The sequence below is a fragment of the Anopheles arabiensis genome, chromosome 2 (genome assembly GCF_016920715.1).
Source record: "Anopheles arabiensis isolate DONGOLA chromosome 2, AaraD3, whole genome shotgun sequence".
In the NCBI taxonomy this organism is placed as follows: Eukaryota; Metazoa; Arthropoda; class Insecta; order Diptera; family Culicidae; genus Anopheles; species Anopheles arabiensis.
The window spans coordinates 53,215,687-53,241,080 of NC_053517.1; the positions used below are offsets into that span (position 1 = coordinate 53,215,687).

Genomic DNA, 25,394 nt, shown 5'->3' on the forward strand with positions numbered 1-25,394 from the left:
GAATTCCTCTCAAGGGGGAATTTTTGATCAAAATTTAGCTAAATTTGCCACGCTCTCCCCACGCTCATGAACTTGGGAGTGGAGAATGAAATCTTATACGCACCCTAAATGGGGGGAAAAGCTGGAAAAAGGTTGAAAACCACTGATCTACACCGATTTCGCTGGCTGTGGAATCTACACTCCAGCAGCGATAATAGTGCCATCAGAATATCCTCAATCTTCCTCAATATTCACTGCAGAAGTTATTTGCCTTGGTTATTGTTGGATCCCAGTTACCACAGGAATAATGGAAAACGAAAATGCAATGGTAACACATAACAACCATACGGTATGAAAACAGCTCGATAGCTCATCACTCTTCTTCTTCTTCTTCTTCTTCTTCTTCTTCTTCTTTCTTCTTCTTCTTCTTCTTCTTCTTCTTCTTGGTCATGTACGAGCACGTCTGGTAGACATGGCCAGGTCGCCAATCCGTTTCCAGGAAACTCGGTCCTGGGCTGCAGTCCTCCAACCAAGGCTGCATCCGATCTCCGACAGGTTTAACTCCACCTGATCCAGCCAACGAGCTCGCTGTGCTCCTCTATGCCTCGTGCCGAACGGGTCGCTGACGAGCACCCTCCTGGTGGGGCATGAGTCCGGCATCCTCATCACGTGTCCCAGCCTTCGTATCCTTCCGTCATTCTGACCATCACACTGTTAAGTTGACTTGTGAATATATCACTTTTAAACTAGAACCTGTGTGCAATAGTTCGAAGTAGTAGCAGAGTTAAACCCCCAACGTGATCTTCACGGACAGTGTAAGTGTCCTTTTTGTAAGCAATATCCTAATAAGCAATAATACCGAATTCTTCACCCCGCGTTCATTCGTTCGTTTTCTCGTTCGTCCGTTTTCTGTTGATTCATTCGATTGTCCAAGCGACCGGACGGTTTGCAAAACCCCAATATATGCAGTATACAGTTTATTTATTGTTTAATTTGAACAGTTCATAAAACCTGCCTTTTTAGATCATATTTCGTTCGTCTGTTTATTTGTTGTAGCAAAAATGTATGGATTTGAAAAATGACGTTGAGTTGATGAATTTTGTGAGTTTTTTTTGTAAGTTCACTTTGAAGTTCATTTTTTCGACTCGAATCGAATTGGTTTCAGAATAGAATACACCTGTATGACTCTTAAAGATGAAGATCTCTCTAAGATGAACATTCTATAAGATGCATATGCGATTTGGCAGCCGAAATTCTCTAAGAAAACTTTTTTAACGACAGTTCACAAAAATATTAGTCCAAGGGTGACAGGTTGTTCCGGCGGTTTCTTGGAATCTTCATAGCAACAACTTCATTTTGTTGAAAAAAAAAAACTGTATTTACCCATCTTTACCCCACTAGTGTAGTGAAGCATGGTTTTCAATGACTTATTGGTACCATAGCAGGATAATCAGTCCTACACGTATGGAGGACACGGTCTATTCGAGGCTTGAATCCACAAGTTGATGACTGTCTCACCAGAACAGCCCAAAATGAAAACTAGTACACGATAAATAAGAAAAATTTCTTTCAAAAAAACAATCAAAGCAACCCGAACATCACGCACGTTTTTTAGGTAAGATACTAAATGATTCTGTATTTTGTTCCATTTTCTCATAGTTGCGTTATGCGCTCTTCCTTTTCGCGATCATCCTCATCATCGATCTTTCTCATTGCAGTGTTAAAAATGATTTTTTTCTCCTTTTCACAATCTTTCAATGCACTTCAACACGCTCCACCGTTTACCAGTGCGTCTCCATTGTTTTGGCTTACCGCCCCCTTACTACTGCTGCTGCTGCTTCGTCGCTGCTAATGATGAAGATATGTATGTATAATTAAAAATATTGCTCTAACAATGGAGTGAGACGGTAATTATAATATTCGCAACTATATATATATATATTCGGTAACTGATACTCGTAACTCCGTTCCGTTTCGGCTGTCGTTTCCTTCCGCCTGGCGCAACCCCCTCCCTTCTTCTTCTAGTGCATATAACAATTCAGATGTTCCACTTTCCAATATATCTGCTTTTTGTTTGTATGTCTATATGTATATATTTTGTTTTGTGTTAAAATATCATGTAACCATGATGGTGGAACCGTTCATGGTTTTGCTGACTCGAAAGAATATTTCGGTAAGAAATAAGGTCGAACATAATCAAAATAAAGCTGTACTTTGTGGGTTTGATGTAATGTGATTGCTTCCTTGAAGTGAACATGTGAATAAACCGGCAATTACTCCATCCCTCGCGTGTTCACCATAGGATCGTTGAATGATGAGAGGATTTCAGTTGCAGAACGAAAACTGCACTAACATGCCTAATTCCAGGGAGGGTCTAATTTTTGCTGTTGCTTTTTACCATCGTTTCATTAGTTTATCGTTTTACGCACTAGGAGTATTGGAAGAGAAATTGGAAGGAAATAACTAGGGGCAGAATTACGCTACAGTTCTATCATCTACCTCCAATTTTACCTCCCACCGTTTGTGTACCGCTTTAGTAAGTACTACTTATTTTCCATTAATTTGCTTACACCCCCCCCCCCTTCACTCCGTCATACTCCTCATCGTTCCGCCGATCGTTGACGACCGTTATCGTGCGCGGTTGGCTCCGGTTTTCACCGTCGAGGAAAATTTTCATAAAATCGCTAATGTTAACTCTATCTCCCGTATAATTCCTTTTTTTGTTGTTGCTTGGCTGTTGTTACTATGTTTTGCAATCCATTCAAGGGCGGCACTGTTTGTGCTTTCGGTTGCTGTACGCTTTCACATTTCAGTTTGTGATTGTGGCCGTTTGGTTGTTGTTCGGTATTCCACTGTTTTGTTGTCTGTGTACCGTGTATGTACCTCGTCGTCGGTAGTAACTCGCTACATAGTTTTGTTTGTTTGTTTCTCTGTACGCTCTCCGTTCGATCCTAGTTGAGCTATGCTAACAAATTGTCGACAGACTAGAAGACTTTCCGGTTTCAGTTTACAATAATTATTATTCGATTTACGTAACCTGTTTCTCAAAGGAATGGCTCACTGCATGAAAATAAATAAAAAATATGTGTATGATTAGTTTAAAAAAATCTATCATTTAAAACTACCCCGCCCTCCGAACGATCTTCCCTTTTTTGTTTTTTTGGTAGGTCACAATTTTTATGAAGCAGATCGCTCTTGGGTAGCTGGTTAAGTATGGCAAAACCGAAATCGCGTACGTTACATACGCACATACGATTATCATTTTAGATATACAGTTGGACACAAAAGGTGCGACTGATTAATGTTTCGTTGGAAAATATATATACGTATAGAAAAAACATTTCACATCTATCTTTAACCATTATTCTTTTGTCCGGTTTGGAAATTCCTATCCATCGAAGGAATGCGAGTTCTGGATCTTCTGGCAAAACGTTATTTGCCCACCAGGTTTAACAGCTTGCCGTTACGTTGCATTAGTTTTCGTCTATTTTTAATATACCTCTTCAGTTGTCTCTATAATAATATCATTTTGTTTACTTTTTTACTCTTCTGTTACAATATAGGTCATAAGTATTTCTATTCCATTTATGTATGTATATATATCTATGTATATATGTGTATGTATATATTTATAAGTATTATTAAGCGTCATTGATTTGTTTCCTCCAAATTCTCCATCTTCATATAATGCGGCCAGCCCCACTCCCCAGGCTCTGCTGGGCACCATGGCACGTGCTACCAACAACGTGCCGGGCCCTGCGCACAGGCTACACTTTCGTTCCCCTTTCCGCTTTTCGGTATTGGATTTAAGGAAAACAGTGTCTCCGGTTTGGCCTTTCGACGTTATTCTTCGGTATAAGTAGTAAGGTTTATGGTGAATTTGGCTACTTGCTTTCAATTTAATTTTCATTTGGCACTAACATTATATATGTATGGAATGTACTGTGTTCATCTACTTAGTGTAATGCGCTTCAGTATATTTTAATTTTCAAATGTGTTTGTGTGTGTGTGTAAGTAGTTGTAATCGTGTGTTTGTTATCTGTTTTCCGTGTAGGGTTGAATCATGTTGGCTATAGAGAGGGAGATATTGTTCCTAATGATAAATATTAATATATTTAGGTTACGTTAATGATCTGGTACATGTGGTAATGCACTATCCTTTTTCTCGCCTTGCTAGAATGGTACAAAATAACTGGATGTCAGTTACACTTTCTATTACATCGTACTAGCGCTAGACGCTTCCACCACCACTCCCTATGGAACGGGATCGAGATCGATCGTCACGTATTTTTTTCTTCTGCTTTTTGCGAACTATTATTCATTTACAAAATGGTTTTACAAGAGCACAACTGCTACACACAATCACCATCGCATTATTGCTCTCTATATATTCTATCGATTGTTAAGAAATGTGTGTGTTATATAAAAAGCATTCAATTATTTAACGAATCATCCATCCATCAAACGATCCTTCCCGATCGGACATGGTGGTGTCTGGTCAGTTTTTATCGAGCGAATAGAAGAAGAAAGAAACGTATAAACAACGATGATTTAAGACTAGGGCAAAATGTTCCACAAGATCATGTATACTGATCGATCGACAAATATGCTTTGTTTGTTTTTTGTTTTTTGTGTGTGTGTTGGTAACGCAATAAAGAACGACATCTGTTTGTTTCTAGATTAAATGTTGACCGATCATTATTCCCTTACCGATCAACAGGCTTTATAAAATATTCCACCCACTGCTTTCGGACGATCGAGTGATCGAGCCGCATGGAAAGGTACGTTTGTTTAATAATGCCCTTTGTAAAGTGTTTTTGTTTGTTTTGTTAGCGTTTAGAATAAAAACGTCCAAGCGTGATTGTTTCTTTATGTATTGACACTGGTTTTTGCTTCCACAGCAATATCCCTTTTCATATCATATCGCACAACCCATAGAGGAGGACATTAGCGCATTGTAAGGACGAGGCGACCGAGAGCCGACATGTAATTATAAAAGCCCGCGGTGCGTGTATTTTGGGCAGGCATTTGATTGGTTTGGTGATGGCAGAACAGTGCACGCGCTGTCTGCATTCCAATACGATTCCAGTTTGAATGGTGCAACCTTATCCGCCTTCTCGGACACCTACTTCTTTGCCCAAACGCCAAATATCATTGCTTTTTACTCGGGTGTAACTATTGAGAGGAACAAAGGCATATACAGCACAGAACAGAATGTGAACAACATACCGGTACGATTAGAAATCTACACGTCCTGAACACGCACACATACATACACGCAAAAATACCGCTACGGTGATTACAATTACTAATCAATTTAACAGGTAAGGCTCTAGAGACAGGACGAAAACTATTATCAAAATAGATCTCCCATCGGTTCAACGCTAATTACTGTGCGTGTGTAAAAAACTAGCTTATGGGTCCCGTACATGGTTTTACAAAACGTAGGAATTGTTAACATATCACGATCACGGCGACGACGACGACGACTCCGACGACTCCGACGGCGATAGCCACTTAAACTTTGTTTTATCAGGGATATACACATTAACAAATCTACTATCTACTTTGAGTGATTCATTGAGTTGTTAATTTGACGAACATTTCCCATTCATTGCTATGTCTTACAGGTGTTAGGGAACTCTGTTGGGGTAATCGATTCAACTGTCTATACCGCATAACTGGAGTATTAAGTGGACAAACTAATTACGTACGATTGAGTTGTTTGGCGCGTGAGACAGACCTTTGAAACGCATGCCACCATAGACAGTTGAATCGAATGTCCCGATTTGTCCAGCACACACACACACACCCCCACATCTAACGATTCGATTTTCCTAAACATTCTAAACTCGGTTTGCTACTTTCGCGATTGTTTGCCTTCCAGCTAATGTTGCCATTGTGCAGCGGATGGATGGCTATGAACATTTTGCACTCATCGGTACACCTACACGATAAAACACGTCGCTATAAACGTCTCAGTAAAATCGTACAAGGAAACTTCAACTAACATCAACTGTGCTGCCCCTGGACATATATCCGTCTGTGGCGTGTGCTTCGTTTGTTACCTGTTTGCTGCTGTTAACGCTCAACGCATCTATCCCACTAGCGTCGCAACCATATAGCATAGACAGGGCAGATATTGTTTTGTAAATTCGATCGCCGTGCTAAATCACTATCCTCAATTCAAACTACCATTCTAACGCAATTGCCATTCGCATTAGAAAGTATTAGTATAAAAACACACATACGCACCCAATCGTATTTGTTCTTGTCCTGCTGCGTCGACCGCTAGTCCTTGGCACACAATACGACAAAACTTCCCGGGAAGCTCTGTCTGCTTCATGAACAAAACAAACAATTCTCCTGTGACACGTGCTGCGGTGACGGAGAAATATCGAAAGAGTTATAGTGTTAGAATTGCGGCTAATGAAGCTAAAGTTTTGCGTGTCAGGGTGGGAAAAGAGAGTTGGTTGCCTCCCGATCGAAAATCTAACAGTTTTGTTTTTAGTTTGCTGACATTCAATGGTAAGATCTAGGGATGTTAACTACTAATAGGTAAAGAATTGCTTTGCTACCGCGGTCCACAAGGGTAACCAATACATCAGATTGGTGTAGCCAAATTTGGCTTGCTTTTGGTTTGCTAATTGATTAATTCCTTTCTGCCACACACACACACTTGCACATACTGTATCGTGTCTTTTCCGGCTTCGTGTTTCTATTTCTCAAAAAAACGGAGCCTACGCAAACTCGAGGCCCCGGACCCCAAACTCCATACCGTCGTCGTCTGTGTAGCTGTCGACCACCAGCAGGGAACGTCGCCGAGAGCGACATTCCACGAGAGCCGTCTGTGCCGGTGGGGAGGCGTTTTGTTACACGATCACCTCCATCCGATTTCCCTTGCGCGTGACGCGCGTCTGATTGTACGGATTGTCTACCAGGCCACCGCACTTGAAGGTGAATATGACCGTCTGTCCTCCGAAGTTAGCCTCGAAACTAAAACAAAACCGAATCGGTTAAGCAATGCGGGGCGCATCCCGCATCAACAATACTTACTCGGTACTGATAGTTACTTCCGGCGATTTGGCAGTCGCATTTTGGATCACCAGAAACAGCTTCGTTACTATTTCGATCGAATGTGCCGTTTGGAACACAAAGTCTCCCTTCTTTTTGCCTATTTCAGACTGTGTGAAAAGAAAATCAAGAGTCATTCAGTGTGATCACATATTGTGTGCGTGCGCGAGCGCCATCGGGAGTGGGGCCAGAATGGCTTTTATTTGATTTCAATCGCTGTCATAAGTTAAAATGTTTGACAAGGTACAAAAAGATTTGCTAGGACAAAAACAAAACAAAAACAGTACACTAAGGCATACTTATTTCTTGATCGTTCCATTACGGACGGTTTGTTTGGACAAAAGGGCTTGTCACGGCGCATAATGCACTCAACAACTGGTTCTTTTTCAATTCTACATGAAAAACTAAGGTTCTAACAGGACTTCTTATCGCAAATAAAGAGCAAAATTATTGGAAATCCAAAAGTAACAAACAGGACATTTGCGGTTTGGCAATGTAAGCACATTAACTATCACAGCTAAACGCTATCGGAAAATTGCGAATGCTACAACGTTTATCCTATAACCCGAAACCGAACAGCTGTCATTGTTAGCTAACTTACCTGAAACAGACATCCGGTGGGTGATTCCGATCTATCGGACATATTCGACGAGCAATAGTTATCCTACGGGAACAGGAGGAGTTGGTTTGGTGTGAGGAAAGACAGGTGATAAGGATGATCATGAAAATGAAAGGATACAGTTAAGAACGAAACCATATGTTTGAAAGTCCAGCCATACGGCAAGTTCTCTGGTTAGCTCTTTGCTTGAAAGGTCACAAATCACAACCAACATTCAAACCGACCAAACCGGTGCATTTAGGATGATTTTGGGGAACGTGTGCCATAATTAAGCGTCCGATACGGATGTCGGGGTAATCAAGCATAGTGGTTTTGCGCGGATAATAAATCGTGATACTTACTGCGCGGATGTGTATCACTGCAATATCATCGAAGTACGGACTGAGCGACATGCGGTATATCTCCGACGCCGGGATACGGTACTTAATCTGCATCGTTTTCTGATCCAGCAGGAGCATTGAGTTCGTCGAGATGACCAACAATATCGGAATGAACTGTACGAATATGTTCAGATGCAATAATTACAGCTCGGCGGATAATTTGCAGCGCAGTGCTAGTGCATCCACTTACCTTGCCACTGCTTCGTGCAATCTTATTGATGATGTCCGCAAACACGACATACTGATCGTTGTGCTCACAGCTGACCCGCTTCCACTGAATGTTCTGTCGCAGCCGTATGTAATCGCCATGAAACGGATGGGCTACACTGCGCGGGTACGACACTTTGCGATCCTTGAATATGATGCTTGCGGTAACCTTTTCGCGCATACGATTTCGGGCTGGTTGATCGAACGATTTGCGATACTTGTAGCATCGCCAGCGATGAAAAATCGTACGCAGCAGCTGGGATGTCTCCGCTAGGAACGTTGGTGCCGACGGCCACTCATGACAGATCGGGCTCATGTTATCGTGCGGTAGACGCAGCAACAGTGTCAACAGAAATTCGCGTGTCTGTTGGAGGAAAAAATGAACCAATTGCGTCAATGGGTTATGCTGCGCGTACGAATCAGTGTTAAATGTTTGGTTCTCGGTTTTGTATTCTTACTTTAAGCAGCACAAAAAATCTTCCAATCACTTGCACTGCCCACAGTGCCTGTTTCCGAAACTCGACGAGTCGTATTTTTTCTCGTTCCTGCAAAAAAAAGGAGTACCGTCGAACGGATGCTATGGTTATTAAACCCCGCGGCATGATCCTTTTGTCTTTGCAACTCACTCTCCAGGTACGCCAGTAGCTCGCAATGATTAGTTGGCTGTGGCGTAGCGTCAGGAACCGTTTTCGCTTTGTGTAGCAGCGGTACGTCTTCTGTATCAATATGGCCAACTCGTTCAGCCGCACCTTACGAAACTCGTCCAGCTCGTACACCGTGCGGGGACTGCGAATGAAAACCTTCTTGCGGCCAATGGTAAACTCAGCTCCGGGCAACGGTACGCTGCGTATGATCAGCGCCACACCATCAACGATCGTCCCAGTGAAATGGGGCCAAGTGTACTGGCAAAGCAGCTTATATCGTGCCAAGAATCTGGCGTGCACCATATTGAAACAATGCCCATTGCGCCACAGATTTATCAGCGGCATTAGACTAGCAAAGCAAGAGCGGGAAAGGGTAAAATTTTATTTAATAAATTCATCTGACGATTGAAAAAAAAATTAAACACACTCACCAAAGGTAGCGCACTTGATGCTGCACCAACCCAAGCTCGAACATTTTCGCCTGTTTTAGTTCGTTGGGTTTGATGCAGAAGATGTAATGGTTTGAACGCTGTTCGAGCAATTTCAACAGCGTCTGCAGCGAGGTTCGTAAGTTGTTGCTTAAGCTCGATGGTTTGCGATTCGAGTGGCGCTTCGGGTTTCCTTCCGGAAAGAGGCACGAAGCGATTAGTAGATCGCTCTGAAACAGGCAACTGCTAATATGTCTCGGCAACAGGTCCAGGTTTTTCTCGATGAACCCGTTTGTCGTGTACACCACGGGACCCTCAAAATGGCGCACTCTGAGCAAGAGAAGACAACATACCCCGAATAGTCAGAAAGATGCTATCGAAGATTGGTGTGCGCGTAACGCAACTACTTACTGGAAACAATTAGAAGGCAGTGATGCATCGCGTGCGAGAAAGTTTGTGTGACCAGCACAGCACTGATGGAGTCGCGTGAGCAGGAGCCCATCGTTGACGACCTGCGGCTCATCGAGCAGGTGCAGTATGCCGAAACAAGGTTTGTCGATCAGCTCGCAGATCGGAGCATTGTCAAAGAAATCGATCCGTATCCAGTCCAGCCCTTCATTCACGTACAAATCCTGCTGGTGTTTTAGGACGCTCTTAATGAAATGCTAAAACAAATTAACAAGAAAAACGGATTGCTTCCATGAGTGACACGTCGTCGGCCTGAGACTTTTCGTAGACTACCTGCTGCAGCCGTTCGTTGCAGTAGTTGATAGCGAACTGATCAAAGGTGTTCTTTTCCAGGGCTTCGAAACCGTAAAAATCCAGCAGACCGATTGTTTTCCCTCGACTCCCGACCGTCCCACTGGTCTTGAGCTTCAGAGCGTCGTTCACCCGGGAAACGATCCATGTGAACAGCCGTCCGTACAGTGTGCGGCATAGGGTGAACTTGATGCGAGATGCGTAGCTGGCATCGATTTCCGTTCCGTCCGGTTCGAGCTGTGCCCAGTTGTCGCCCAACCGCGTTAAACAGTTGAAGAGCATTTGATTATCCAACTGCAGCAGTTGAGCAATTTCGTCCAGTTCTGTAAATTTACTATGATTTAATAGAAGAAGTAGGAGGCAAGCAAACCAGTCGTCCCGTACCATACTCGTTGGAGATTTCGCAACCCTCGCTACCGTCAATGTTGGTGGTTGGAATGAACGTCAGGTTGCCCAGCTTGAGCACTACGGCCAAAATGGTGAATATCGAAAAGATCTCGTCCTGACCGAAGCCCAATATTTCCAGTGAACGCTAAGGCACAAAAAGGCGTTAAAATAACTGCTGTTCTACCAACAACGATCCCTTGGCTCACCTTGGTGAAAGTAAAATTCGTTCGATCGTCTTCGTTTGCGAAGGTATTTTTCAACAGTTCATACTTATCGATGTTTCGTTGCAATTTAAGTGATTCTGCAAGGGTAATATAGAATCCGCATTAACTGGAGACGTTGCTTTAAGTAAACTTTCCCAACCGTCTACTTACTGAGCAGTTGAATGTCGGCACCGGAGAGTAGTTGGTAGAAGATGTGAAAGTTTCTCTCCCCAGAAGCGCGTGTGGTAACACGAGACTGAAATGCAAAAGAAAAAGAAAAAAATAAGTTACTGTACGAAGGGAAAACAATGGATTACAAGCACATGGTTTGAAATATAAGTTAAATTAAAATACCTTTTCCAACATGTCTTGAGGAGTGTACGCGTTGTAGGAGAATCACAAAGCGAGTGTAAATTACAAAATTGATCATACAATGGTAAAAATGTTTGGCATACTTACATAATGTTAAATGTCCCCCGACAGGATCGCCCTTGTAATCGAACTCGATGTCAAAGAATTTACCCTGAAATGGAAGAAAGAAGAGTGATTACAGCGCCTGCTACGTCACTACGATCGAGGTGTTCGTTCTGCACTTACAAAGCGGCTCGAGTTGATATTCTTCACCGTCACCGCGTTGCCCATTGCTTCCAGGAAGATTTCTGCTTGCGCGACGCGTTCGCGCATTTTTTGCAATTCTAGATCGCGAATGTAAACCTCTTTCGAGATCGATTTCAATATCTGCCGACGGTGGAATGTCGACGGCGATGTGGTCCCGTGATCGTGCGTCAATGCAATCGAGGAGGACGATTTGTGGATCGAGCGGGTGCTGTTGTTGCTGTTCTGATGGCAGCAGCGCATTAAGTTGCTGCGCTTTTGCAGCGAAGGCGACGGGGACGCTCCGCCGCACATGCGGTTCAGCTCGGCATGGCTGCTGGTACAGTTGTGCTTCGGGCACGAGCCCATGGTGGTAGCCGATTTGAGCGTCGATTTGGTCGGAAATTCGTTGCCCTCCGTCGAGCGGCTGATGGATTGGTTCGAGTGCTTCAAGCACTTTGGCATGGTGGCTACCGGCATAAAGCCGTAGTTGACCATCGCGGGAAGGTTTTCCGTGCTCTTGTGGTGCGAAATCAGATCGAACTCGACAGTTTTTTCGTGTGAGCATTTTTGTTGCTGTAAAAAAAACGAAGCAACAGGACGTTTAAGCGTTGGTCGGTGACAGTGAACCGGACACAGATCGAAAAGGATACATACTCTCGATGAGTTGTACTTCATGATGCTGTCCAGTCGGCCACCGGACGGGGCGGCACTTTCAAACGATGACCCAACGCGACTGATTGTGGAATGCTTCGGTGTCGATTGTCTCGAGTTTGGATTGGAGCCGCGAAGCGAAAAGATGGGCGCCCGGCAGCGCCGCATCTCCGACAGCTGTGTCAGGAAGTGTACTATCATGTGCGAGGATTCCGTCTTGCCTGAACCGCATTCTCCCGCCATTATAATGCATTGGTCTTCATTGTAGTTCAGGAGAAACTGATGCGCCGAATTCGCCAAAGCAAATCTGTCACATTGGAATTGGGCGGGTGGATGGGTGGTGGTTAGCGGGTAGAGGTTGGAGTGACTATTTATCTATACACTTACATGTGTGGCGGCAACTGAAAGAGGCTCTTGGTAGCATATTTGCGAACCTGGTCCGGGTTGTAGATCTGCAGTGGTTTGTACGGATTCAGGGCAACTAGAAACGTCCCTATGTAGGTCTGTGACAGAAATAAAAAAATAAAAAATAGATTCTTGCGCCTTCTTCCGTGGATAGGCACTTTGTGGTTTGCTTACATAGATCAAATCCCGTTTATAGCGCTGGTGAAGGTTATTGATGAAGCTCTCCTCGGAGAGATTCTCCAGCAGCACCGAATCCCAGCTACCAATTTCCTGCTCCATGTTGGGTATTTTCCCAGCATCCGTTTTAGCGCTTTTCCGCATTAGACGCAATTCCTCCTTGAAAATCGGAATCGGTGTGAAAATCGGCAAGGCCACTAATCGGACCACTAATCGGTTCACTAATGCATCGGTCTCTATCTTGCACAGGCAGCAGCATCCATCGCAGCATGCCAAGGGCGCCGATTACATGATGCACATTAATTCCTTTTCCATGCCCCTTGCTTCGTAACACGAGCTGTCAGTAGGCGTTGCTGGCGTGGTGGGGTTTTCTTTGGTGGAAACAGAACAGTTCAATTCCCTTACCCTTGGATCGATTTATCCTAATTCAATCTACCTCGGAAACGTTTGCAAATGGTTCCATACACTTAACTTCACTAGCAATGCTTTAATAGAGATATTTTACAACGCTTCTTGCACACTGCTGGCCCAACTGCTTTGTTATTCGTAGGTAAAGCTTGTAGGAAGGAAAACATCTTCTCAATACACCGTAGCTCATTTGCAACACTTTTCGTTTTCTTATTTCTCACTAGCAAAAACCACAGGAAATCCCTAAACAATAACACAATTACACACGGACACACATTAAAGAGTAAGTGGGCAACTTTGGCAAAGGCAATTTTACATTCTGCACCGAGCGCAGAATGGTGAACGAAAACGAACGGAGCAAGTTGGAAAACCCTCACTGTCCAACTTTTTTTTGCTTCTGCCTCTCCCCATGCATTCGAAATTTTCCTCCCCACTATATTGACATTTTTCCGACTGAGATAACGCGTGCAGTACTAGATCTCTGATAAGGCGATTCGGAGAAGCATAGGGAATCAAAAAGTTTAGCTGGTATGTGTAATAACATCATTTTAAAAAAATATTTCCACATAATAGAAGATAGTTGCGCATTATATCGCGAACATTGTACATATTCTAAAAAATATAAATTTCAGTGTGTTTTTTGTAGAAATATGAAATTCCACCAGTGACGGCCACCTTGCGTATGTACACCTTGTCTCTGTGTCAGCTGTCATAACAACGCCAAGCACGGTGTCGGAAGGGGAAAAAAAGGCAAACACATTATACGCGAAAAGATCAGCAATGCTGCCGAGCGCAAAATTGGTACGAAAAAATACACTTCTAGCACTAATATTGAGTGAAATGAAACATCCTAACGTTGTCGTTTTTAGGTTGCGCATCTTGCCTTGGCGAGACGATGCGTGCACACTACAGCAAGCGTGGCAAAGTCACAGTCAGGTCGGTACAAGATATCGCCGAAAGGGGACCGTCCTCTTACGTATGAAATGGCAAATCCTCCGCATCAGATAGCGCATCGGAAAGCATGGAACTCGTGGAACACTTGTAAGCACCGGTAACAAGAACCAACTCGCAACCCGCGCACTCACGGGTTCATCTATTTTGCAGCCAATCTAGAAGGTGAACTGCGCCCATCGCAAACCATGCTGGAGGACGATTTCATTCGCCGGTTCATGGCGGGCACCTGGCACGGTCTGGTGCTGTCCGAAGTGATCATCAAGCGGCAGCACAATCATGTGCGTATAGCAGCGATCATTAGCCGGTCAATTCCGGCAAGGAAAATGTACTTCCTGATTGGGTACTGCGAGGAGCTGCTCGCGTACTGGTTGCAGTGTCCGGTTACGCTCGAGCTGCAGACTACCGATGATAGGAAGGATGTAATCTTTAAGTACATCTAAATGGCCCAAATGCATTTTTGCGCACTGTTAGTATAATAGGCCACAACACACGGATGCATGATTGTAGCATGTAAATAAGATAAAAGAAGACTAAATACTACGAAAAAGGCACACAACAGGAGATATTTTTAATTATTCATTTATTATTCTTCTCTTGTCGTTTTCTTTGTTTTTCTTTTTCGGGGAGTTTGTGTTTCGTTTGGGTCGTTCGTCCACTTTCACTATGCTTCGACATTCAAATTAACCTCCACAATCCATCACCTGACTCCACGATTCCTTCTACGACCACGTCCTTGCATGTATGTGTATGTGTGTGTGTTTCTATTGTGATTTGCCAGATGTCCATAGTACACGATACACGCACTGCCAATTAATCTCTAAACAATGAAATGTTCAATTTCGAAAATAGTGCAATGACGGTCCTTGCTCACTTCTCGTCCTGCACCAGCGTACGAGGAGCTTATGAGATGTGTAAGTAGTTTGATTGATTAAAAATGAGCTAAAACATAAATCATCGTTAGCGGCATTGGTTGCGTTTGTCTTAGAACGGAAACCCAAAACATTTAGAATTATGCGGTAAAGAGCATCAAATACGCGTGTAGTTTGTGATTTTGTATCGTAGTAATGCGATAGCTTCCGCCAGACTAATTACCTACACGCTTTTCCACAATAGTTTTGTAAATTTAATGTTTCCGTCCGCTGACTGTCGGTGTGTATGTATGTGTGTGTGTGTGCATAATCTATACAATTGGATTGCACTGTTTTAAAAACAAACCCGGCATGCAATCAACGTTCGATGTGTTACTACGATCGTGTGAGGATCTACAATCATGTGCGTTTAGATTTCGTTTATCTTTCTTTTTTGGGGAAATCCCAAACAATGCCTGCTTCGCATAGGGTGAGTGTTCTTCTTACTCAAAAATGAAAGTTCCTCAATAACGGATGATCGTGTTCTTATAGAAATGACAACATAATTCGCAACGCAACGTGTTCAATTACATGGCTCACTCGGATCAGAATTGCATGCGCATAATAGGATCTTCAAAACACGGTACTGTAGGCGCATTCGAAATGGTTGTACAAATTTCCCTACGTGATGATAGTCGCGTATAAAAAAGAAGTTGTTGATGAGCGTGATAGATTTTACAGTTACTTGCGGTCGTGTTTAAAAAATTTCTTTATCAACAGTTTCTCCAGTTGTTACGGAAGTTTTTTTTTGTTAAAGCATGCCATTTGCGTCAGTTTTGTTTTTCATTCATAATCGATAACGCGATCACTCGGCACACATAAATGCCGGATAGATCTATCGAGGCTTTGGAACATACGCTTACGGATCATGATGATGTTCGCTACCTGTACAAAAGCGAATCACTGAGAAGTGAATCGCACACGATTAAAAAACGTTATTTTTGACTTGCCGTACTCCTTTCTTGATTAATTTTCTTTGCTTTCGGTTCAATTTTAAACTTCCATTGTGATTGTTGCTTCTATTTCATGTGGTACGTTACGCCTGATGTTTTAAAGGTGTAATTTTCAAGACAATTTTACTGATTATTTTCATTTTCTAGTGAGGAATCAGACCATTGCTCATCTGAATAGCCGTTTATCAACATGTTTACGTCGCTTGTTTTCTACGTAAAGATCGTTTGGTGTAAGTGAATTGCATTCCGTTTGTCCCTTCTGTTCTCTGTTGTTGCCTTTGTACTCTTATTGTTACCAACACATGAATGGTTTGTGTGTGGAAAGCTAGGAGAATTCTCATACAAACATTACCTAGCTTGATTAATGCTTATGTTCGATGCATTCATGTTCCATAAAAAAAAGTTTCGCTATTTTATGTACCGCTCTGATTGATCTATGTTTCGTTTATCGACTTATGTTGAATCGTTTTTGTTGGCTTGTTATTTTGGTTATCCTTGCAACAGTGGAGCTGTTCCGCCGGAGGAGAAGCACGATCTTTTGCTCTCCACACCAGCGGATTGGAATATGCAATCTTTCTTCATTTTCATTAGGTGTTGTTTTTATTACTTCTATAATCCTGGCCTTAAAATGCTACGGATATACGTTTCTACAATTTTGCCTTCACTTTCGCCTTCTGACTACTTTCATTTCCTTTCTCTGTCTACCTCTAACAACCGTTCTGCAAATGGTCGTATACATCCGGCTCCACAGTTCTTTACAATTGCATCTCTCTCTCTCTCGATTGGATGTTGTTCTTCGCAAAAGATCACTCCCTAAATTCTCACATCACTTACGCACTTATCCACGCAAGGCGTATGCTTTTTTTTCTTCTTTTTGGGTGATATTTTCCATGCATATTTTCTAAAAACGGAAGATTTATCTCACGAGCTACTTAAAAAAAACTCAAAACAGACAAACAATCCTACACATACATGATAGCACAATCTCTTTGTTCGTATGTAATAAGAATTAACATGATACAAATCACCAGATGAAAAAGTTGCTCGGACAAAAATGCATTATGATCCCGTTGAAAGCTTTAGTTGAAGAGCGATTGAAAGGGGTGGTTTTACTTAAAATAAACAAAAAAGATAAAGCTTTTCCCGTTAGAACTTACAATGTTGGCTAACCAAATAAAAAATAACCCTTCATCGTATATGTACCAAAAATAAAGTGCTTTTAATGAAGAAGAAAAATCACTCTATCTTTCTTTACACACACTGCCCATGTTGTGTTCTGCAAAATTGATCCTGATGGTTCTTGTCTCGGCTTTAAGCGGTTGTGAAAAATATGAAACGGTGGAGAGAAAACTAATAAAAACCCTTTCTAAGTTTATCTGAAAAATATACTTTCAAAATAGAAAGGAGAATAGGAGGAAAATAGTAAAACGTTCCGTTTGGACAGGGCATCGAGCATCCAGGTGATCGGCTTGTTTCATGGTGTTTCACAAGCCGTGCAGGTGGATTGAAGAAAATAGAGATAGTTGCTAATTTCTGAGGATGTTGCGTTGCCGTGACGTAAAACCGCCCCGATATGCTGCGAAATAGCATTGCTTTGCAGTGGTGCGCTTCATTCGTTTCGTTTAAAGCTGAGATTCGAACCTTTTTTGTTTGTCTGTTTGTTTGTTGTCATACTGTAGTTTTTCTGTCTGTGTAGGTTTGCATTTCTATTCTTCTTGTTTTCGTCATTCTGTACATTCTGGTTTAGTATTTAGTAGTTGATTTGATTTTTTCATTGTTTTCATTATCTCACATCATCTTGTATGCATTTTCCATTCACGGGTGTAGATTGATGGTAGCTATGCTATGGAGATCATTTTCCCCAAATGTTTTGAGTGACACACTTCAGTTGTTCACGATGCGATCTTGCTTTGTTGCCGTGTGTGTATGACAGAGTTTTGCACAATTGTTCCGTAGCTTACTTGCTTCTTCGGTTGTTTAAAATCGCCTTTATATATCATGCTGTTGTTATATGTTTGCCTTTACTATTGTCCCTTTGTTATTTTCCACTGCTATTACATTACCCGCTATTTACTAGTTTGCGTCCATTTTCTTGCATTTTCATCTGTTTATGTAGTTCCTTGCCGTAGTGGCTGCGCTGTATTGCATAACGTTAAACTACCATTTTGCAGCTTTTTGTTTCCTTCATCTCCATTCCTTTATCTCCCAAACTGTGCGCCGTTTCTGCCGTTTTGTCATTTTTTGTCGAGCACACAGTCACTGTTTTCGCAAATCAGTATCAATAACTGCATATCAGTATCAATATAGATGCGCGCGAGTGCAATGTGTACGAGTGTTTCTGCTTAATGTACAATTAATTAATGCCTTTTGGCGATCGGCGGCTGTCTGGTGTAATGCGTGTGCGCACACGCGCTGCATGTGTCCGCCAATCGTGACACAGCACTTTTCGCTGTTATTGCAAAGAGGTGATGATGAATAATGTCTGCAGCTCACGAATGTGTCTACACAATGGTGATTCGATGAGGAAATTGTCTTGATCTTAGAGTGTCTGCCATTGTGACAAGTGCTTTCTCCGGCTTTGCTTTATACACTACGGTTTGTTTCATAGTGTCGTTACCTCCTCACTTTGCTGTTGGTTGCGTGCAAGAGGGGGGTGGGGAGGGTACCATGATGTTTCCTGCTGGGGGTTGAGTTTTTGTGATTGGTGGTGCTGGTATGTGTTCGCGGCGGAGGTCGTACTATGCAGTCAGTTTTGCACGATGTCACATTCTGTCTGCCAAGGCGCTAATACATTGCTCTACCGAGCTTTATTGCTACCTTCGACCGATCAGCCCGTTCGGCTGGGCGCCCGCCGTTGGCATATGGATTAGCTCGAGCTCGACTAGCAGCGGGAAGTGATCGGACGGTATGTGCGGATGGGGGCAACCGACCACCTTGTTATCCCGCAACCATTCGGGCGAGATTGGACCGAGCAGCCCGAGCGGCACCATGCCCTGCTTCGAGTAGAATATGTAATCGATAATACCTTTAAATTCGAATGTATAATTTGTATATGGCATTATATCTTCACTGTACGCTGACGCTAGCTTAAAGGAATGAGTAAATTCATTTGGTGTATCACAATTTGATATACGCTGCAGGCAGGATTTGTAGCCCAGCTCCTTGAAATCTTGATGGTCCATTGATACACGTCCGGCACTTAGAAATTCAATCACACCCGAGTCTGGCAGCGAGTTAAAGTCACCGCACAGCACCAGCTGCACGTTATTTACATCGAACTTGTGTCCCGGCCGGAAGCTCAGCCCAGCTTCGTCCAGTATTGTCTTGAGCTCGTTGCTCAGCATCATCGTCTGGATGAGCTTCACGTCGCAGAACTCCGGATCCCAGTGGATGTGCGCGGTGCACACCAGAATCGGTTGCGATATTTGGGCCGCCTCTGACGACACACTCTCCCATGCACCTTCCTTCACCTTAAGCAGCGCAGCTAGTCCGATGTTGTCCTTGGGCATCACGCGGTTGAGCATGTTATCCGATCCTTCCGCGTTAGCCATAGCTAACTGGTTGAATTCGACTAAATGCTCTTTGATCAGGGTAAACCTAGGTAAGCAGATAAGAAGTTTAATAAACAAAACACGGTGTCTACCCAACGCCAGATGGTTTAGGCACTTACTTTGCAGAGCGGAAGAAGATCGCGCAACCGTCGACGTACTTTCGGTCCGCCTCCGACATGGTTTTAGCACGCGATTTAGGTGAAAAAATGCCCTCATAACCATCGTTCTTCAGCTCCGGCTTGAAGAAGTTAAAGAACTGATCAGTTTCCACCTCCTGCAGACTGATAATATCCGCCGCATAATGTCGTATTTCGTCAAGAATAGCCTGCAAGAGATTGCGTGAAAGTTTAATATGGAGTATATTCATGTTATAGTATATTGTCCACAATGCCGTTACCTTTTTCCTATACTCCCAACTCAATGCCCAGCTGGGACAGTAGCCATACATTTGTCGCGTCGCATACTTATCGCATAACACGTTGTAGCACATGACGGTGAATATACCTGGATTAAGAAACGAAACAGTTGTTATTGCAGACATGAGAAGATGCGTGTAAATCGTAACATATTGAAATGTTCTACTTACATGCACCCCGGTTGCGATTCGGTCTGGCTAGCGGGATCCAGGGACGTTGAGGTGGAGGAGCTACCGTAACTGGAATTACAAAAAGGCAACAACAAAAAAGCATATTAATCATATTGTCCCATTTGAGTTTTTTGTAGTTTTATTAAGAATTTAGCAACTAAATGTGGTGCCACGTACATTCCTTCATTCTATGTTCACAACGTAACAAACATACGTTATAAATTGTTGACAGCGGAAGTTTAACGCTTGAATGCATGTCCTACAACGCTGAAAACCTATAATGATGAATACTCAAAAGCCCAACACAAATTCTAGATTTTATAGTTGTGAGCAATTTCCTGGTAAATAATTATCACAGTGCTTGAAAATGAATATTTTTCGTGAAATAAATAATTCGTTTCAGTTTGTTCTACTAATTGGATGATTATTAATCTTGTCCGTTGGTGATCGTGTGTTGATCGTTTGATTTGTGGTGTAGTGTACAAAAGCGAAATGAACGATATTGTTTGATTTCTTGCAATCTCTTTGTGTGTTTTGGCGGAAAAAGTGTTAAGGCGTGAAGAAAACGATCGGTAAATGAATATTTGTCGAAATCACTCATTAGTCATTCGGTGGCAGGTAAGCCAACGTGCTACATTCCACATTAGACATTCAAACAAAACGGATCGTCGTGCTAGCAAGAAGTTATCGATATAAACGACACATATTAAACACTAGAATGGGTAGAATGGGCGGAAAATAAGTTGTTAAAATTATAGCATACAACAATAGGGGCATTGGGAGGCAATCGTAGGCTTTTGCGCTTCCCTTCACGCCTCTGTCTCATACTCACTGGCAACGGAGCATGAGTGGTGAAAAGAAAATAGCAGGAAATGTTATTCAACCCCTTACGACAACTGATGTTTTCCCGGTTTTAGAATTGTTCCCGGAAACTAATACAGCCCCATGCCACATTTGAGGTGGCAGACAGAAATAATCTTCCCTTGACGTAAAAGCTGCGTAGGATGATGGTCCGGGAACGCTGTGTTGTCGCAAAATGCTGATGATGGGTCAAATAGCATACGGCGTAGAAGGGAACTCACGTTGGCGGAAATATCTTTTTCTATGACATTTCTTTGTCTTCTTAAACGTTGACTTGTATGGAACCGTGTTTGTCGCAATTGGTTGCTAAAGAAGGGCGTGTGACTGAGCGTACCCCTTGCACGGCGGCCCACGATTAGCTCTAGTAACACACTTTCTGGTGTCAGGGTGATCGCCATCGGACACATTAGAATGGCGAAGTTGTGTACGCTATGCTGAACAAAGACACATGTGTACTTAAATTGTTTTATTTGTGATTTGTTCCAGACTTTTTAAATGCTACAAATATTCCACCGAGCAACCGGACGATTAGTACGCAGGTACCACTCGCGCAGGTTGCCATCCCTATACCACCCACAGGTACATGTCAAAAACCTGTGCTCGTACTACAGACCGTGATTGTTCCCCTTGTAGCGCGCAATCGTTTACCACGTCGTAAAAAAAGCCAATGGGTATTGGCCGCTACTACTTCGCATCACTTAAAGTCGCCTTTCTCGAAACGCAAATCACCACATGCTCAGCTGCTGCTGTAGATATACGAGCGGAAGATAATTTATTGATATAGGCGTTGTTCAAAATAAACCATAAAACAAAAATGCTTCAGGCACACATTATGCACTTTCACAATGTGTTAAATGCGTTTGCTGCAGGCTTCGTGTGTGGTGGTAGTGGTGGTGTTAAGTGTAATCCATGGTTTTCGATCTTATCATGTTTGCTCCTCCACGCTGCTGCTATGCACTGTGATTTTCTGCATCAAAGTGGCTTTCCAGGTAAGGGATATAAATCTTGCCATAACTAGCTAATCGAGATATACTGAATAGCTCGAAAACAATGGAACATCAGGTGTGATAAAAAAGGGATCATCTAAAGTTTTAGCTACGATAGTTGATAGGCGTGCTTCGGGTAGTTTGTCGCAGCGTGCCAATAGTAGTACATTTCATAACAATACGCATGCAAAACTAGTCCATGAAATGTATCATTGTGTCTTTAGGATAAGATGTGTAACAACCACGGAGAAAATGAAAACTAAACAAAAACTTATTGAGTTTTCATGAACTCCACCTATCGTTTTTAACAATGGTGACCACTGGAGAGTATATTTCCTTGACAGATATTGAACCCAAGAGGTCAAGCAATTAGCTTTTGATGCTTCGATGCGATGACTAGTGGCGATTGGAAGGCGGCGCGCGGCTGATGGTAGTCAGCTAACCACCACCGCGTTCCAGAACTAGGTCGCACTGCACTAATAACCCCGAGCCTAATAAATCAACCAGAAGAGATGCATCTTGATAGGCGACGGAACGGAAATAGTGGCGTATAGAAATGGGTTAAGTTGTTCTGCGCTTCAAAATCTGAGCAAGAGCACAGAGAGCCAGGAAGTGCGCCGCACACTCTGTTACCGACCACAATAACCACGAGGAATTGCAACCGTGTGTTGGCGGAACCAGCCGCTTTGAAAATGTCCAATGAACAAAAAAACGGAGTAAGAACAAAATAACAAACAACAAATTGCCAAGATTAGCTTTATTGCCAGCGGCAACACGCCAGGCGGGAGAGGAGGGAATGTCTTCCTACCCTGGCCACGTGGAGCAGGCATTGGATAATTCCGTTACATAGCCCTTACCTCGGTGGTTTTGTACAAATAGGATGACATAGGGAAAAGGTTAGTGAATTGCTGTCTCGAGATAAGCTTCAGTCCGTGAGACTTCGGCCCCGGGGACCCGTCGACAGACAGCCACCGGAAGGTTTTAAGAGAGTGTCATTTGTCGCCTGAGATCATGTTTGTTTCCTCCCGCGTGACAAGTAGCTTGTGGTTGTTTTTCTGTTCTGTTACGAAGCACTAACATGGGTTTGTTTACGCTCTAACAGCAAATTGTGGGACAGAGTCGTATCAGGGTAAACTCGGATGGCTTTCCTTTTCGAGAGGAACAACTCCTACAAAGGATCGGGTGCAGGGGATGAACCACGTTGGGAGGGAGGAAAAAGCAAAAAAACCTTAGCAATATTAGACTTTAATTGGAAGGTAAAGCGTAGCGCATGCAATAAAGTGGTTCAGAGTGGGAAATACAACTAGAAACTCTGTTGCAATCGGAGTGTTTGCTGGGCGGCACACCTAAACACGCGGTAGTTGGTATTCCATCACGCTCTCGGTTCGGTAGGGACACCGCACCCACCCACAGGAAGGCTTGACGGATAACATCATTGCGCTTGCCGGTAATTAACGTGATGCTTCTGCTTAGCGAACCAATCAGATAAATAAATAAATCGGGCTTTAGAGCTGCAGGGGCTGCCGGGTGGTAGTGCTCGGGAGTACTCAAAACGAAAATTGTTCATAAAACAAACCCAAGTCTCGATACAGCCCACCCGGTACTAACCAACAGAAACAGAAAGAAGAAATAGATAGAAAAAAGAAGCAAACCCCACAACAAGAATGTGTTGTCTAAGGGTTATGCAAAAAAAGAAGGTGTGACGATGTTGGTGCTGTTCCAGTGCCATGTTGAAATCAACCTCTTAAAGAGGAGAATGGTTCATGCAACCGATGGCTCAGTAGAAATAAAATGCATCCAGCTAGTCGAGCATCCTTTCTCGTTTTTGCACACCCGTGCAATGGTTGAAAAACACGGAAGAGCCAAACCACTGCCCGGCACGATCAAATCAGGGATGGAATGAAGGGCTAGGCGTGAAATAGATACGATGGCTCGAGCAGTTAATCGGTAGCAATCCTTCGTACCTTGTAACAAGTCGGGCTCTACGCGATTTTGCAAGGTGTGACTACTACCAAGATAAACAGCATTACAATTATCATACACTGGGGTAAATTAATGCAATTTACTTCACACGTGGTTAGAACAACAATCAAAGAAACAAAAACATTCAGAACTTAGTTTAGAGTGATAACATTAATACAATACGAAATATTTGCGTTATTTTTTTATCATCCACCAAGAGAAGAACTGTAAGGAGGATTCTGAATGAATCTTTGTGTTTATATAAAGTGAAATGATTTTTTTTATTAAATTTAAAATTATAAGTAATTCCTCAAATATATAATTAATTTCGACTTCCGTGTTCACTTACTGGATTCGTCCTAATCTATTCTGTCCACACATATTTCCCATCCCTCAATCCTCCTTCCTTAGTTTTAAGTAAAAATTGTAAAGCCCAATGAAGCAAACAATTAAGAAATAAATAATAATAATAATAATAATAATAATAATAATAATAATAATAATAATAATAATAAAAATAAAAATAAAAATAAAAATAATAACAATAATGATAATAATAATAATAAAAATAATAATAATAATAATAATAATAATAATAACAACAATAGTAAAAATAATAATTTAAACGTTTTCATGAAATGACATTTGGGCAGTCTTTGTCCAGAAACTTCTGCTATTGTTTTGCATTTTATAGCAAATTTAGCTACGTTTTCATGTACTTCGCAACCACGCACACTATCGTCGATCATAAAAAAACTGTCTTTTTAAAAGATACTAGAGTGCTTCATAGCTTAATTGATGGTGGACATGAAATGAATCACTCTCGCCATCCATTCTGGTTTACACCAGTGCCGCCCATCGTTGAGTTCATTCGCGTATTGCCCATTATTCGCACCTTTAAGTGCACGATTTCACACTGCAAAAATGGGTGTACGGAGGAGGAAGCAGAGGAGATCCTGCTGGGTGGCATTCCTACTCAAACAGAACGCCGGTAATGATTTGGCATACCTTGCTGTTTCGCATTTCCTGGAGAAGGAAGGGATCAATTCATTTTACAATTTTCGTCGAGAGTGACACCACACCACAGCGGAATAAGAATGCATCCCTCCGTCGGTGTGTTTGAAAAGGCGTGGGCCGAACACGTTCGATGCCTTTTTCTTCAAAGCAGTGCATGGGTAGTACTATAAACTAGCTTTTTATTTGTGTAAATTATTCTCATAGCAAATATTCTACTCAATTTTACTGCCCAATCGTTTTACAGTTGTAGAGATAATATCGACGATTTTACAAGTTTAATTATGAAAGCAAGATATAAATAATATAATTTGTGGCGTAAACTTATCAGGTGAATAAAATCTGCACATAATTTTAGACGACGCCATGCTATAAGATCAACTATCAACTAATGGAAGTAACCATTTGAATTTATTTAATTGTCAGCAATAATTCAATCCTTCATTATTGTACATACTTCAGCTTTATAGCAAACATAATGAGTCATCGTAAAGCAATGTTTAATTGCTGTATTTCAACAAAGCTTTTTAAACATACAGGACATGAATAATTCTGAGAGAGAAACAAATTGAATTGTTGGAAAAATCCTCTTACTCTTACTATTTGGTGGTGATAACATTTAGCGTTTTCTACTTAATCCCCAATTCTTCAACATTCGTTGCCTGCCCGAGAGTGCACACCGAGAGTGAAATCAGCTTGGG

At 42.3% G+C, this 25,394-nt stretch overlaps 3 protein-coding genes across 11 annotated transcripts in view; 1 reads left to right on the top strand and 2 right to left on the bottom strand.

Annotated features, from left to right (window-relative positions):
• Nucleotides 1-1,588: 1,588 nt before the first annotated feature.
• On the bottom strand, nt 1,589-13,353 carry LOC120893615 (unconventional myosin-Ib). 5 transcript variants are annotated; one of them, XM_040295610.1, is made up of 19 exons: nt 12,508-13,352; nt 12,316-12,431; nt 11,932-12,235; nt 11,278-11,850; nt 11,140-11,203; nt 11,035-11,048; nt 10,852-10,936; nt 10,684-10,778; nt 10,475-10,622; nt 10,073-10,413; nt 9,743-9,996; nt 9,335-9,661; nt 8,886-9,252; nt 8,718-8,804; nt 8,243-8,623; nt 8,014-8,166; nt 7,655-7,717; nt 7,036-7,163; nt 1,589-6,975 (listed from the first exon to the last, which is right to left on the bottom strand). In XM_040295610.1, exons 1-19 carry the CDS (start codon nt 12,652-12,654, stop codon nt 6,852-6,854), a joined length of 3,771 nt encoding a protein of 1,256 aa, XP_040151544.1. In that variant the 5' UTR covers nt 12,655-13,352; the 3' UTR covers nt 1,589-6,851. The 5 variants fall into 5 exon arrangements, 4 of the variants coding, with proteins under 4 accessions (XP_040151544.1, XP_040151543.1, XP_040151545.1 ...); XR_005738144.1 differs by lacking the exon at nt 7,655-7,717 and having other exon boundaries at nt 1,589-3,039; nt 6,235-6,975; nt 8,718-9,252; nt 12,508-13,353; XM_040295609.1 differs by lacking the exon at nt 7,655-7,717 and having other exon boundaries at nt 8,718-9,252; nt 12,508-12,881; nt 12,947-13,353.
• Nucleotides 13,354-13,583: 230 nt separating this feature from the next.
• LOC120893620 (28S ribosomal protein S24, mitochondrial) lies at nt 13,584-14,435 on the top strand. Its single transcript, XM_040295622.1, has 3 exons — nt 13,584-13,719; nt 13,788-13,959; nt 14,023-14,435. The coding sequence occupies exons 1-3, from the start codon at nt 13,699-13,701 to the stop codon at nt 14,310-14,312; spliced, it is 483 nt and encodes a 160-aa protein (XP_040151556.1). The 5' UTR covers nt 13,584-13,698; the 3' UTR covers nt 14,313-14,435.
• LOC120893617 (CCR4-NOT transcription complex subunit 6-like) overlaps nt 14,436-25,394 on the bottom strand; it is a 96,452-nt gene continuing 85,493 nt past the window's right edge. For all 5 annotated transcript variants that reach the window (XM_040295615.1, XM_040295616.1, XM_040295613.1 and 2 more), the window contains 4 exons: nt 19,871-19,939; nt 19,682-19,788; nt 19,404-19,609; nt 14,436-19,330 (listed from right to left, as the gene is read on the bottom strand). In XM_040295615.1, the coding sequence (XP_040151549.1) occupies nt 18,547-19,330; nt 19,404-19,609; nt 19,682-19,788; nt 19,871-19,939 (1,166 nt within the window). In that variant the 3' untranslated portion in view covers nt 14,436-18,546. The remainder of the gene's footprint in view (nt 19,331-19,403; nt 19,610-19,681; nt 19,789-19,870; nt 19,940-25,394) is intronic.